This window comes from Haemaphysalis longicornis, unplaced genomic scaffold (assembly GCF_048455015.1).
Source record: "Haemaphysalis longicornis isolate Haplotype H1 unplaced genomic scaffold, Haemaphysalis longicornis Haplotype H1 scaffold_7, whole genome shotgun sequence".
Classification (NCBI taxonomy): domain Eukaryota; kingdom Metazoa; phylum Arthropoda; class Arachnida; order Ixodida; family Ixodidae; genus Haemaphysalis; species Haemaphysalis longicornis.
The window spans coordinates 44,407,644-44,421,617 of record NW_027526422.1 but is presented as its reverse complement, the minus strand read 5'-3'; the positions used below and the strand labels follow the sequence as shown (position 1 = coordinate 44,421,617).

The window sequence follows — 13,974 nt, the reverse complement described above, 5'->3', positions numbered from 1 at the left end:
TTTTTGTAGACGTAGCTAAAGCACCAAGCATGGGAAGATCTACGAGCTGTTTTATACACTGTTTACAGCGACCTGGGTGCATCCACGTTGGGCAATGTGATGTCACTTGGCATTCTGGCCTTTTTGGGCGCGTTTCTCACCACGGCCTTCATTGGGCCACAGAGTATCAGCGAGTGCCGGAGCGGCTTTATGGGTGGATTGTGCAATTATTTTGGAGTGTTGCTGTGAATCAGGACTTCTTAGACCCGTAGATATTGTGTGCCAACCTTCAGAGACTACTTAGTCCCAAAAAATGCCCCATGAAGCTTCTTAAAGCACTCTTCTGACTAGTGCCCATCGCCAAACTCTTGTTCACACATTCCGTAGCTGTTTCACTATCCCCCCCCCCCCCCCCTTCCCCCTATTTCTACATACACAGCACCCATGTACAGTGGGTGGCAACCTGTAGCCTGCGTGCCACACGAGGGGAGAGGGGAAGTATTACCTGGCCTTTGGCATGACATCAGAACCTCCTTGTCACGTCTGAAGGCTGACATGGCAATTCTAACCTCAAATGAGGTTAGATGGGAACAAAGCAAGATCGCTTTGAGTTGGCATTGTTTCCTATCTTCCCACTTGGCCAGATAACATATTTACTTCCTTTCTTTGCATCGGTCCAAAAAAAGCCCCGCCTCCCCCCAGTCCCTAATTTACCTTCCGGCCATCGCCGTGTCGTCTTCATGTAACTCGGCCCTCCACCCCTAAAAAGGTTGCTGACCCTGATGTGACATTGCTCTAGCTTGTAATGCATTACATTGCTCTAGCTTGTAATGCATTTTCAGGCTATTTTTTACTTGTCTAGATTTACGGTTGACTTTTTTGGTTCCCTTTGCAGGCTTCGCAGGTTAAACTTGCCGGCAGTTCATTAACCCTTTCAGGGTCAATTTTTTTTTTCAAATGCGACCCCTCACATCGATTTTTTTATTGCTGATTTAAATTATTCAGATTAATCTATTTCAAGAAAAAAATTTTGATCTTTTTAGGGTGACCATAAAGGGACAGAAAAATCGTTTCTGTTCTTACATACACATGGTTTATTCTTGAACAACACAAGAAAAATTCTGAAAGTTTTGTGGGCCAAAGAAGGGGTAGAAGCGCAAGAAGTGGGAAGCGCCTTAACTCTTTCCTTACCGCCAGGAAAAGACTCGTTTTTATAAGGTGCAGGAAAATTTTTTATTGTTATATAAAAAAATTTTCATGTTTATTGTAATATACCAAAATGTAGACAAATAAATGCGCTTATAAATAAATAAAAACGTGTGTGTGCAACACAATAGCAGAAAAAAAATCCCAAACAACAAACTTTTTGCAACTACCGCAAAAAAATTTTGGAAAAGTGAGTGTGGGGGGCACAAATAAGTCAGTAAAAAAATTTCAAGATATACGTTTTGTGGCACGTTTATATAGCTAACTATCCTAAAAGTTTCAACAGTACACGTAAAAAATTGTTAGCACAGCAAAAAAAAAAGTTAGCACTCGTCGCTCCATGCCCAGATCGACCCCCGGTCTTCGTCTTGGACAAAACTTCACGCGCTGTGCAGCGGGAGGCATCGAATCGCGCCCATAGGACGTAGAGACCCTGCGGATAGAGATAATAACAGTGACAACACGCTCGGTTCCCTCGCAGGCACTCAAAAACGCGATAAATCCCCCCAAAAAAAACTCACTGTCGAGCTGACGAAGACGTTCCAGGTTGATTGAGGGCTTCATCGCTGTCGGTGCTAAACTCTGATGATAGGGAATCTTCTTCAGGGCCACTGCTACCACTTTCATCAGAAAAATCGACTGTAGCAACGCTAGAATCGCGAGAAACACAACGACTCCTTTCAGACCCGGCGCCCGACGACGACACCATGGCTGCCACTATCGCTCGCTTATCTTCCCAGCAAGGTAAAAAATCACCGGGTCTCCGGAAACCAAAACCGAAACTGACACGGGTTGTGTGCTTCCTGAGCTTCATTGCAAATGGCGCCTCACGTCCATGGAGTGCGTTGGGGCGCGGGAATTTCAACTTAAATCCATCGATTAAATTGATCGAAATTGAATAGGTGCGGTAAGGAAAGAGTTAATTAAGGACGAAACCGATACCAGCCGCTGCGCGCAAGCGCGTGACTGGATGCACGAGTGATGGCCCATGCACTGCTGAAGTAAAACAAAAAAAAAGAGTAGCCATCGGCGCAAGAAAGAAATTGCGCGTATATCCGCAGTGTGGCAGCACATGCCTACTGAGAGAAAGGAATAAAAAAGGCGTGCTTTTTAAACATGCAAGCAATGACGTACATGTACGTCATTGACCCTGAAAGGGTTGAGGTTAACCCAGGAGTCTTACTGGAGTGTCACCATTGTCGGTGTCAGTAAATCGGTGGGAAGGTTTGCATGAGGGAAATGGCGTTTTTAAAAAATGTTTGTGTCATTATAAAGTTCATATAAATGGAACGAAAAAACTCTGAACATGGCCTGTGTGCCCTAGACATTAAGGTTATTAGACTTAAGGTTATTAGACGTTAAGGTTATTAGACATTAAGGTTAAGGTTATTAGACATTACTAGACATTAAGGTTATTAGACATTAAGGTTATTAGACGAGACACACTTCAGTGTCTCGTAAGCTATGACTGAACGCACACTGTTCAAAGCTGGAAGGAAAAAAAGTTGATACGTGAATTTAGCTTGCGCTAACTGCAGTGCTCCGAAACTGGAGCATGAAAGAAATTTGTGGGATCAGGGTTGGCTTAGTCAAACCTTTGTAATTTTATTGCTATGTCATAGTGCAGCAAGCACTTGAGATCCTGGCTCATTTCTTTGTTAGTAAAGACTGTGCTTTAAAGTGTTTTAGGGGCCAAATTCCACTTGGCGACGCAATTAACAGTAGCCAGTGACGCAACTAGAGTGACTACCACTGAAGTGTTCACACTGGCACACAGTACTGGCGACTGCAACAATGCTTTTCTTTTTTTTTTTATTATTTTTTTTTTTCGTTTCTTAATCCCACTGAAGATATGGTTTCAAATATGGTGGAGCTTGTGCTCTCACCCAAACACCTAATTTGGGGCTTCCCTCAATTTCTTTCTGTTGCTAGTGGTGCTACTTGAATTTGTGCAAAAATGGCTTTGAAACAAGGTTTTACAAAAACATGACAAATGTGTATGTATCGCCTACTACTCGAAGTTTATGCCAATATTTACACAGGTTTGGTCTTTGGGGTTTGTGTCCTGGTATTGCAAGGGCCTTTTGACGAACAGAATTTGATTTTTCTTTCACTCCTGACTAGTCGATTGTGGCGGGGTTCAAACACCCCCAGCAACCGAACTGGAAGCGTGCAGCAGCATGCACTTAAGTGTTTGGTTGGCACACTCTCCCAATGGATAATATCCGGGCACTTCGGCAGAAAGTGACGTCTGGAAATCGTGCGACGTCAGCCTGCTTTTTCCACTGCAAGAGAAATGGGTGCCATGGCAGCGACAAAAATTGGTCATAGCCAGTCTCTCTGGTCGCCACAACTGTATCGACTCTGGCCGACTGCCACAGTTCGAATCACTCACTCGTACTGGAAGTAGGAACAGGCCCTTGATGAATGATTACTCTCGCCGGTGACCATCCTAGGGATGGCCACTGCAGAGCACTTACAGGAACCTCTTGTGTTGCATCCTGGCTGCTTTCAATGACGCAACCTGCAGTAGCCCCTTTCTAGCTGTTTTGCTGTGGTTTTGATTTGCAGGCTGGCTTTGTTCGAGGGACGATCAATCCAAAGTGGGTGCTTTGCCGCCCCCTTTTACCTTTGCATCCCGTGCTTGCTCTTTGTAAGCGTGACGGGTGTGAGTGATGGATGCATCGGCAGTCATTCCCGTTCACTTGTCTCCTTGTCGTTCACACGGTGCCCCCGCTTGGCTCGTCGCAGAATCACATTGGCTGATTGAAACTAGGCATACGTACTGCGAATGGACACGTGCCGCAAACTTGCGGCAGTTGCGTGGAGCCGTGCAGGTTGTTGCAAAGGGACAAGGGTAAGCGGCACCTCCAGTGAGAACACTGCGTGCACCAACTAGTATACTCACCGGGAATAGCTGACTGCAGCTTAGGGGCGAACATGCAATCCATTACTGTGGGCCACATTAGTTCAGGTTTCTCGTTTCATTCTTTGAGATCTAGTTTGTTTTCCCATAGGCACTTTTCAGGCAAACTTACTGGGTTGTCCTGGGTTGCCCCGCGATAGAACTTTTGATGTCCTACTAAAGTAGGATTAACGTTTTTCACAAACTTCTAAAAGGACTGGGCCACCTTATAGCGAGGCCCTATGAGGACACAGTTTCAAGACAACCAGGTCACATTTCGCGCATGCGATGGCATTCCTTCGCATCTGCAAGGCTGTGGTCACGTGTCTCCATTCACTCTGCTCCATTGGCACTGCAATGAGTGGTTTGGCGCAATTCATCAAGGCCTATCTCTAAGCTGATTGGATCATATGTCTCGCCAACGATCATTTCGAGTTAGTCAGAGTTAGTCAACAAAGCTTCGCATTCCCTACGACATTGAATGTTTCTAAATATTTCTGATGATTGCATTTTGTGTTTGCAAAGTAAAGGGTTAGTGCTCAGTATGGGGGGTCATGTGTTTCATACTGAACTTTTGAATCATAGCCTTGGTTGTCGGGTTTTAGACAAGGTGCACTCATTTAGTTGGTGTTGTTTGGAAGTTCTTGTCCTTACTCAGATAGTGTGTTTGTTAAGCACGTGGCTTTATTTGGAATATGAATATTTGCTAAATTAGCGCGAGCCAGTTGTGTTGGTAAGAGCAGTAATTTCTGATGCAAAAACATCTACCAAAGAACCACACTGCTCGGAGTTGTGACTTGGGGGTGGGGCGTCGTGTAATGCACTGAGAAAACGTGCCACATAATCCAAGGTCTGGACGACGTTAAAGGCTGCTCGTACCATGATAGGCCTGCAGAGTGAGCACACGAGGACAATGTTTGTGTTAACGAGGTCGTTTTTAGCACTGGTGTACCTAAGATCATGGTTTAGCACGCCATGTTGGGAAATGCTTTTGCGAGATGGGTTCCCAAGGTTGCTCTTGCTTGATCTGAGCGCGTGCTGCTCTGTGCCCAAGAGATTACTTGCAGGTTCCTCTGGGCAAGTCCCCCACGTTCGATGTGCAGTATTTAACGTAGAAGTGCTCTTCCTTACGCATACAGGAAGGCCTGGTCTTTTCCTTCAGGGGACAGGGTGGCAGCCCTTGGTTCTTGCAGTGTGGAGGGAGGGCATGGTGCAAACTTGATATCTCGTGCTAGGACATTGCAATTATTGGGAAGTACTTCAAGTCTTCATTGGTGCTCGTAGAAACAGGGTTTCGGGCTCTGGAGGGCGAGCACTGCAAATGGCAGCCGTGACTAGTTGCCATTGACACGTGCGGATATTGTAAACCACAGGGTGCATTATGCGTGAAGACTGCGTGTGGCCAATTTTGGCCGAATTGCGGATGTGACAGCATCTATGCATAAAACGATCTGACGGCGTGGACTTCTTGCCTTTGGATGCTAATGCTCGCTTTTGAATTAAGAAGTTGTGCATCATGTGTTCTTTTTTCCTAGTTGCGAAAGATTTGCAAACTTTAATGGTTTGCCATTTTGTAGATGGGCGTAGCATGCAAGCGTGGCCTCGGTTCAGGTCCGGCATTGCAGCAGGCGGCTGTTCGATGTTCGGCTGCGACCAGCAGCAGCATCGAATCCGCTTTCGAGTAGGCAGTCCGTGTCTCCGGCTTTTTAGAGAATTCTCCCGCGCCCAGTGACGTGTGTGGCGGCCCCCTCCCTCGCTCGGCCCGGCTCTTTTCGGGAGCTCGGCCTGGGCTCGGGTTGATCGATTTTCGAAAACGGCGGCGCGGAAGGGGGCCCCCTTCCTCGCCAATGACGTCACCCGGAGCGGCGCCCTTTCTGCTGTTCGCCGCCGGTCCCGGGAGTGACGTGCCGGCGGCGTTTGTGTGCTCTTTGATCCTTTGTGCTGCCGTGGAGTGCTTTACTTTTCGTCGCTTGCGGCCGCGTGCGTGCGCCGGGGTGTCGGGCCGTAGGTCGGGCGTGAGTTGTTTTTTTCGACGCGGCGCCGCCTAGCCCCGCGTTAATAGCGTCGCGGGCCGGAAGCGGAGATGAGTGGCCGCCGCTATTGCTTGCTGCTGCTGTGCCGTCCGTAGTCCGGACGGACCATGGTTCCGCCGCAGGAGTGCGGTCGCGCCCCATTCCATTCGCACGTGCATTTCCCGCGGGGCGCTTTCGGTAGCGCCTCCCCCTCGCGGGCCTCGTCGTCACCGTTTAATGAACCGTGCGCGAAAGTCGCCGAGGTGTTCACTGTGGCACCTTGGAGAAAATTAGCCGATGCGTTACCTCATTAAGGGGAAGAGGGAAAAAAAGTGGGGCGGCAGACGTTGAGCAACGTCTGCTGTGCTTGGCGACGGCGCGCTGCAGATGCCGTGGCTGTTCTCAGCGGCGCGGGAAGCTAAGCGGAGAGGTGAATGCGCTCCGCGTAACCGCATCGAGATCTCTGTCGGGTGCAGCTGCGGCATTTGGGGCGGTGAGCTGGCTTTGCGCCGCGCAAAGCACTTCTTCCCCTGGCTTCGCGTCTGCCGCAGCGGGTGGCTGCTGTGGCGTCGGTGCTCTGCGCGAAACGGCGTGCAACCGATCACACGCGCGCGCAAGCGAGTGCAACTTTCGCGTCTGCGGCGTCGGGCAAGCGAGGCGGTTGAGCTCAGTAGCGTTGGGATTTCAGTCTTCACACTGCCGTGTTTGTGCGTTTATAAACAGCCGCGTTTATATGGTTGCGACGGAAGCGCAGCGACGTCGTGTAAACGACACGACGCGGTCCCTTGCCGCTGCGCTAGCTTGCTGCGATGCGCTTCTGTCGCAGCCGTATCCCTGAGCCATGTATGTAATCGCGGCTAGTACTATTCTCTACACCACCCCCCTTTTGATATTTGTTGTTGTGTGGTGAAACACAGTCCATTGCGTGGGAGTGTTTTGCACCGGCTTTGTTTACTGGACGCCGGCCTCGTGGACGTCATCAAACCGGGTTCAGCTTTTGGACGATGGAGATCACGCCGGGGTGCAACTTCTGGAAAGGGACGCGTCGATCCGGTTGTCGACGTGCCCCTTGAAGCGCGCAAAACGAATAGTGCAGTGGAGGGCTTTCTCAAGCCCGAAAAGGCGAAGGCGCGCACGGCACGCGCTGTTTATTCCGATAGGCATCAAAGGGGGCTTTGATCGAGCGGCGGCCCGTGGCAACGTCGTCGTCGTCCGGCCGGCCCGTCGAGCACGTTCCATTCACTGGGCCGCGCGTCGAGGAGAAGGCCCTTTCGCCCACCGGGTCCTCCGATCGGCGGACGTGCCGACGTGCACGCGGGCCCAAGCACCTGCTCGCGACTCGTCGAGCTGGCCGAGGGCTCTCTTTTCTTCGGCGGCACTCCACTCCGGCGTCTCTCCCGAATCCGGGCTCCCCCTCACGGCCCCGCGAGCCGGCGCCTCCTCTCGCCCGCGGGCCCCGGATTTCGGGCTTGACGTCACCTTGACGTCATTCGCCCAGCGCGGGCCTTGAAGGTCACGGGTGTCAGCCCTCCTCGCCCGGCGTTCGGCTGGGGGTGGATGTGGTTCGCCTTCCACCCCCCTTCCCCCCTCAGCTTATGCCGCGGGCAAACTGGGAAGAAGCCTTGGCTCGGCCACCAACCCCGTGCAACTTGGCCTTCCGGGTCGGGTTGTGCGGATGCCCTGGGCTTGTTGCTCGAAAATCGCGTGCTTGTCCAGAGATGGGGGGGGGGGGTTGCAAAAGTTTTTTTCCTTTGTTAAAATTGCAGACTGCACAGAAGTAGGCATTTTGCATTTTATAACTCTGCTAAACCTGTATTCCATCTTTATTTAGCTGGGGACAGGTGATAAAAATTGCCAAATATCTTTGTTCGTCCCTCGTCTTTTTTTCCATTTTTCTCGCTTCCTGTTCAAAGGTAGAAACGAAACTGGGCACTTGCATACCAGAGCAAATAAAATTAATACTGACTTTTCAAGAGGTGGGGGGGCACTGAAGGCACAGCCTGAAGGGGGTTGTTTCCCTGTTGAAGTTCACCACAGTGATGTTCCGTACTGGGAAGGAAAATTCCCATTTCTAGGTTCAGAAATTCCCTATTTTTAGTGTTTTCCCCCACAGGTTTCTCAGAAAATCCAACCAAATTTTCCTGCATCATTATTGTGCAGCTAATAGATCTTTACGCGGGTTCGTATTCGGTTTCGGGCGTTAGCCAGCGCCACCTATGCCTACTTTATGTAGCTTTCTGGACACACGCCGTTCAGGTAATCAAGAGTTTCAGCCGGAACTAAATTCCACTACATCTGCCGCTCAGCAGCATCTGACTATGCATTTCGCGTTTTGTAACAAACAGCATGCTTACTTCGCATGCTAAAGCTCCAAGTTAAAACTGACCACATGAAAAAGAACAAGATATTGTTGGGTAATTGAAGTAATTTCTCAGCAGTGAGGCTGCTGGCGTCATCTCTTGTTGGCAGCACCGCACTAATGTGCACCCGAAATATATATATATTTTTTGTATATATTCGCAAGAATTACAAAACTCAGTCACCTCCGCCTCACACCGTACTAGCTCTTTTTCATAGAGTATTCTTTCGTCTGTCTCTAGTGCACTGTATCTACGCTCCCTCCTGTTTTATAAACTGGAATGGATGCGGTCTGGGATTCTTGTGGCTTGCTGTAACACTACTGCTGATATTTGAACATTAATCCCACGAATCCTGTTTTATAAACTGGAATGGACACGGTCTGAGATTCTTGTGGCTTGCGGTAACGCTACTGCTGATATTTGAACATTAATCCCACGAAGTGTTAAGATAACTTTTAAGTGCGAATGCACTTTATAAGCGACCCCAAACCATCCACCGCCGGCGGCGGCGGCGTCTGCAGTCCTCCTCTCTATATATAAAAAAAAACAGCATCCGGCGCCAGGTTTCGATCCGAGGACTTTGCGGCCGCAGCGCGACGCTTTACCGACTAAGCCACGGACGCGACGCTGATATCAGTGTTAGTAACGCGCTTTATATCTTTAACGCATTCAACTACGTCGTCAGCGGCGTGCGTTGGCGACTCAGCGGCGTTATAGCGGCTTGATAACTGCGTGGTGTACACGTGATACTACAAACCCGATGGAAGAGATGGAAGAGAAGGCGGCGAGGCGGTGGGCTGCGGGGGCCGAGCGCAAGCGCCGCAAGCGGGCCGACAACCGTGCATTCGCACTTTCACATTCTCCCCCTCGGGTAAATGTGGGGGAATTTTTTTAAAAGAAAACAAAGTAATAAATGTTGCGAGTTCTGGTTTACTGACATTATTTTTCCTGTTTACGCCATGACTCCTAAAATTCCCTGAATCCATTGAAAAATTCCCTTTTTCCTTTTGGCGAAAATTCCCCGCATGGAACATCACTGATTCACCACTGTCTGCAGAAGGATGCAACATGGATTATTCAGTGGCTCCCTTTTGTATTTGTGCTTGGTGCTCCCAAAGTATTTTGTTTCGGAAGGCCTTTGGGGGTGGCCTGTTGGTTTATGAAGTGATTGCAGTTGATAAAGTGATGCACGCGCACATATGTACTTGATTGCTTCCGAAAACAAATCGGCCAGGCACCGAAGAATGCACTAAGGGTTGTATTTGTCTCATTCAGGGCTTTATTTTTGCCTGTTTTCATTAGTAGTGCTCTATATTCACTTACATGGAGGTTTGCTGCATAGAACCAATGTTTCATAAAGCATGTGTTTCGGGTGCACTGCCAAAAATGACACCCTTGGTTGCACATTTGCAATAGGTAGGTTGTTCCAGGGGAGCTTTTGGCGCCTGGCATTGACTTTCCGACCAAGCTATGTGGGGACCTTTTTTGACCATTGCGCACAAGTCGCATGTTTCCTTGCAGAGTTGAGTGTTCTGGCCCTTGTTGTTAGTAAGTGGATGAGTTGCTCACGGGCTGCGGCATGTTGTTGTCTTGCAGGATGCACGGAAAGCGGCATGTGATACCACCCTGGTGCAAGCGACGGCCAACATGGAACCCGTGGGGCGTATCCAAATGCGGACGCGGCGCACGCTACGGGGACATTTGGCCAAGATTTACGCAATGCACTGGGGCTCAGATTCCCGGTGAGCCCACCTGCTGGTGCTGCTGCGGTTCCACCAGTGTGGTGGGAACTGTGGGTTCTCGCTCGTTTGGTGCGGCTTGCGGCCCCTTGTTTAGGGAAAGCTAGTGGGGGAGGGAGCCTAGTCGTGTGGGTACTCAGCAGGTGTAGGGGAAAATGCCTCGGCGCATCGTTGTTACGTCAAGTGAGATGCTTTTTGCATTTTTCTTCATGGTGTAATCAGATTTTTCATAAGCAGGGAAAGCAGCGTGTGTGTGTGTCATGTCCTCGCCTCTCACGTAGCAGTTTCTGTAATAGGCTGTGAGGGCACATAGCTTTTTCTGGGCTGTTTTGTGGAGTGTGTGACTAGTTAGTTGTGTAGCAGTTATGAAATAGCTAAAGGTTGAGCTTACTTGTTTGAGGATCCTCCTTTTATCAGATGTAGACCAGAAAGTGGGATAGTTGAAGGCAAACGACACAGGGGCTGTCTATCATATGGAAGTTTATTTCAAAATACACCACCACATAATACACATCAAAATACACCACAACCACAAAGCACACTGAGTTAACGGGTTTCAACAAACAGGAGTTAAATGGTGTTAGCCGGCGGAATTGTATCTATCTTATTACTCTTTTAATGCACGGGGCTTTCAAGGGACATTAAGTCCTGAAACCGAAATAGTGTCATTCTGTACAAGGGATAGTGACACTTTTGTTACACATGTCTGCCCTGGTCAATTCGGTGTGCTTTAACTGTTTCATTACATGTACTGTGTCTGTTCTCTACGTCGTCATGTGACCTTGCCACGGCATGTAGCTAGTCTGCAGTGCAAGTACATTGACAAACCTTTTGACAAATTGCGGTGCTCTTGCAGGCATTGATTCGAACATTGGCCACTTTGACTGATACAATTAAACGTGCACCCTGTACAGGAATCCACTAACCTCATAGCCCCGCTCCCACACCCTTTCTGAAACTCTTTGCACAATTTGTTCCACTTGTGCCTCATAGTCATAGCCATCGTGATTGTGAAGTTTTTGAGAGATCAAGTAAAAAATATGGCAGTGGGAGTGACTGCATCTTTCTTTCCCTGCAACTTGGCAGTGGATGGCTGAGCTTGCGTTTCAGCCGCTTGACGGTTCTCTTGGCCAAAGAAGCCAGGACAGCTTGCAGGGCGGCTCTCTCTCTCTCTGTGTGTGTGTGACTTGCGAGCGTGGTGCTGACGCCCGTCTCTCTGTCCCCTGCAGCTACCTGGTGTCGGCATCTCAGGACGGCAAGCTGATAGTGTGGGACGCATACACCACCAACAAGGTGCATGCGATCCCGCTGAGGTCAAGCTGGGTGATGACGTGCGCGTACGCGCCCTCGGGCAGCTACGTGGCGTGCGGGGGCCTGGACAACATCTGCTCCATCTACAGCCTGAAGACTCGCGAGGGCAACGTGCGCGTCAGCCGCGAGCTGCCGGGCCACACGGGCTACCTCTCCTGCTGCCGCTTCGTCGACGACTCCCAGATCGTCACCAGCTCGGGGGACATGACCTGGTGGGTGGGGCCTCCGCGTCTCCTCTCTTTCCATGGGGGGCACCAGGTGGAGCGAAGAACTGGTGTAGATAGGGGGCACGGGGTGAGGAGGCTGGCATTTAAGGAAGCGTGGTCGACAGGATGCTCGCTAGCCAGCAACTAGGCAAACGGTTTGTGCGTTACGAATGTGCTTGCCCACACGTGGAGGAATTGAACAGGCTCCACCTAGAGAGTGTTGTGCTTAGTATGCAAGTTTGATTGCTTGCTGGGTAGGTTGTGCTGCGAAGCAAAGTGTCTGGTGTTCAGGCGTCCGGCACTCCTCAGAGACTGCCTTCTTTGTCCATGAATGCACGCCACATGGGACGCGCCTTTTGAAACCAATGCTGCCTGCTCAAACTATTTTTGCATGTCTCATTGCCCTGAGATGTTACAAAGGTTGCAGTTGGGATTCTTGTTGCGGAGGCGAAAAACAGAATGCCTGTTGCACACCTTGGCACTTTGTAATGAAGATACCCAGGCAGTCGGTCTCATCGCCTACAATCCTGATACGGAATTTTTATTGTCGTGTCGTCTGGATTCCCCCTTCCCCCCCCCCCCCCCCCCTTCATTTGCTTGTATTTTTACATGCTTCAACCTCCGGGGCTCACAGGACTTTCCCTTTGCGTACCACGCAGTGCACTGTGGGACATTGAGACCGGCCAGCAGTGTACATCATTCACAGGACACACCGGGGATGTCATGTCCCTCTCCCTGTCTCCTGACATGCGGACATTCGTGTCCGGTGCCTGCGACGCCTCTGCCAAGGTGAGCGGCACTCCCTTCTCCTCTGGTGGCGCTCACGAGGCAAGCGGAGAAGTGCACGGTCATAACTTTCTGGGCTCCACAAACGAACAGTTATCAGAAACTAGCTTTTCTTCGGGAAATTGGCAAGTTTATCTTGCAGACAGATTCTACCCTAAATTGTGCAGAGTGTTAGCCCGAAAGTTGTAAGAGAAATTGGAGCGCGAAGTATAAAAGAAAGACAAGGCTAAAACTTGTGGTTAAAGTTTCTGGCTGAAACTTTTGTTCTCAGCTTTTTCTTTTACGTTGTGAGCAATAGACTGGCACTATGGCGAGAATATCGCTAAAAACAAGGCTAAAAACTTGTGGTTAAAGTTTCTGGCTGAAACGTTTGTTCTCAGCTTTTTCTTGTACGTTGTGAGCAATAGACTGGCACTACGGCGAGAATATCGCCACCTGTTCCTAGACAGAGCGACAGAACAGAAAACAGCGGAGCGCCTGCCGGGAGGAGTGAAGCCTGTCAAGCTAGTGGTGGCATTGGCTGCAGCGGTGCTCCGTTTGCACCGCTGGTTCCGGGCCACTGTGGCATTGCTGGAAATGAAGCCGCTGACCAAAGTGCTGCAGCTGCTGCCCTTCGTGAAAGCATAGATATTAAGCTGGTTCCATATGAAGACCTCAAACCTTATGTGAGAAGGAAGCTGCGAGAGCACTGGCAACAACAGTGGGATAAAGAAATAAGCAACAAATTACATGTCATTAAACCTAAAATTGAAAAACCTCCCTCTGAGAAACATGCTAGATCAATAGAAGTGGCCTTATGCAGACTTAGAATTGGCCACACACACATCACACACTCATACCTTTTAACAGACGCAAACAAGCCACAGTGCCATCGATGTGGGGGTCAGCTTTCTGTCCTTCATATGCTTATTGAGTGTGACATGTGCATCATTGAAAGGAAACGTCATTTTAATGAAGCTTACACATATAACATTCCCTTGCACCCTTCACTATTTTTATCAGACCATCCAATGTTCCCATACAAAAAAGTTTTTAGTTACCTAGCAGATGTAGACTTTTTAAAATACATATCATATAGACCATAACCTCACCTGTGTTCATTATGTGTTTTAAAACAGTGGTGGAACCTGAGACTTTACACCTTAGGTGCTTGCACTCACTGTTTTAATATGAACCTATACACCATTTATCTTAGTATACTCACTATGCTTTAATTATGGCCCTATACACCAACCCCCTGAGCAAAGTTTTTTAAACTAGTGCCTCCTCTACAAATCTTTATCATCTCTTTCATCATTGTCATGGCGCTCTTTGCCTTTGTTGGCCTTGCGCCATTAAACCCAAAATCATCATCATCATCATCCGTTTGCACCGCTGCCAACTTAATTTTTAGGGATGCATCAGGTCAGAGTGCGCTCAACTCCTTCATCTGTAGCAAGGTGTCTTGATGCATCTTGTTGCTACCTGCGT

General features: G+C 49.2%; 1 protein-coding gene across 1 annotated transcript in view; it reads left to right on the top strand.

Annotated features, from left to right (window-relative positions):
- The window catches only part of Gbeta13f (guanine nucleotide-binding protein subunit beta-1), a 37,566-nt gene that overhangs the window by 9,425 nt on the left and 14,167 nt on the right, over window positions 1-13,974 (top strand). The window contains exons 3-5 of the mRNA XM_077677033.1: window positions 10,059-10,204; window positions 11,431-11,724; window positions 12,378-12,507. Of these exons, the coding sequence (XP_077533159.1) occupies window positions 10,059-10,204; window positions 11,431-11,724; window positions 12,378-12,507 (570 nt within the window). The remainder of the gene's footprint in view (window positions 1-10,058; window positions 10,205-11,430; window positions 11,725-12,377; window positions 12,508-13,974) is intronic.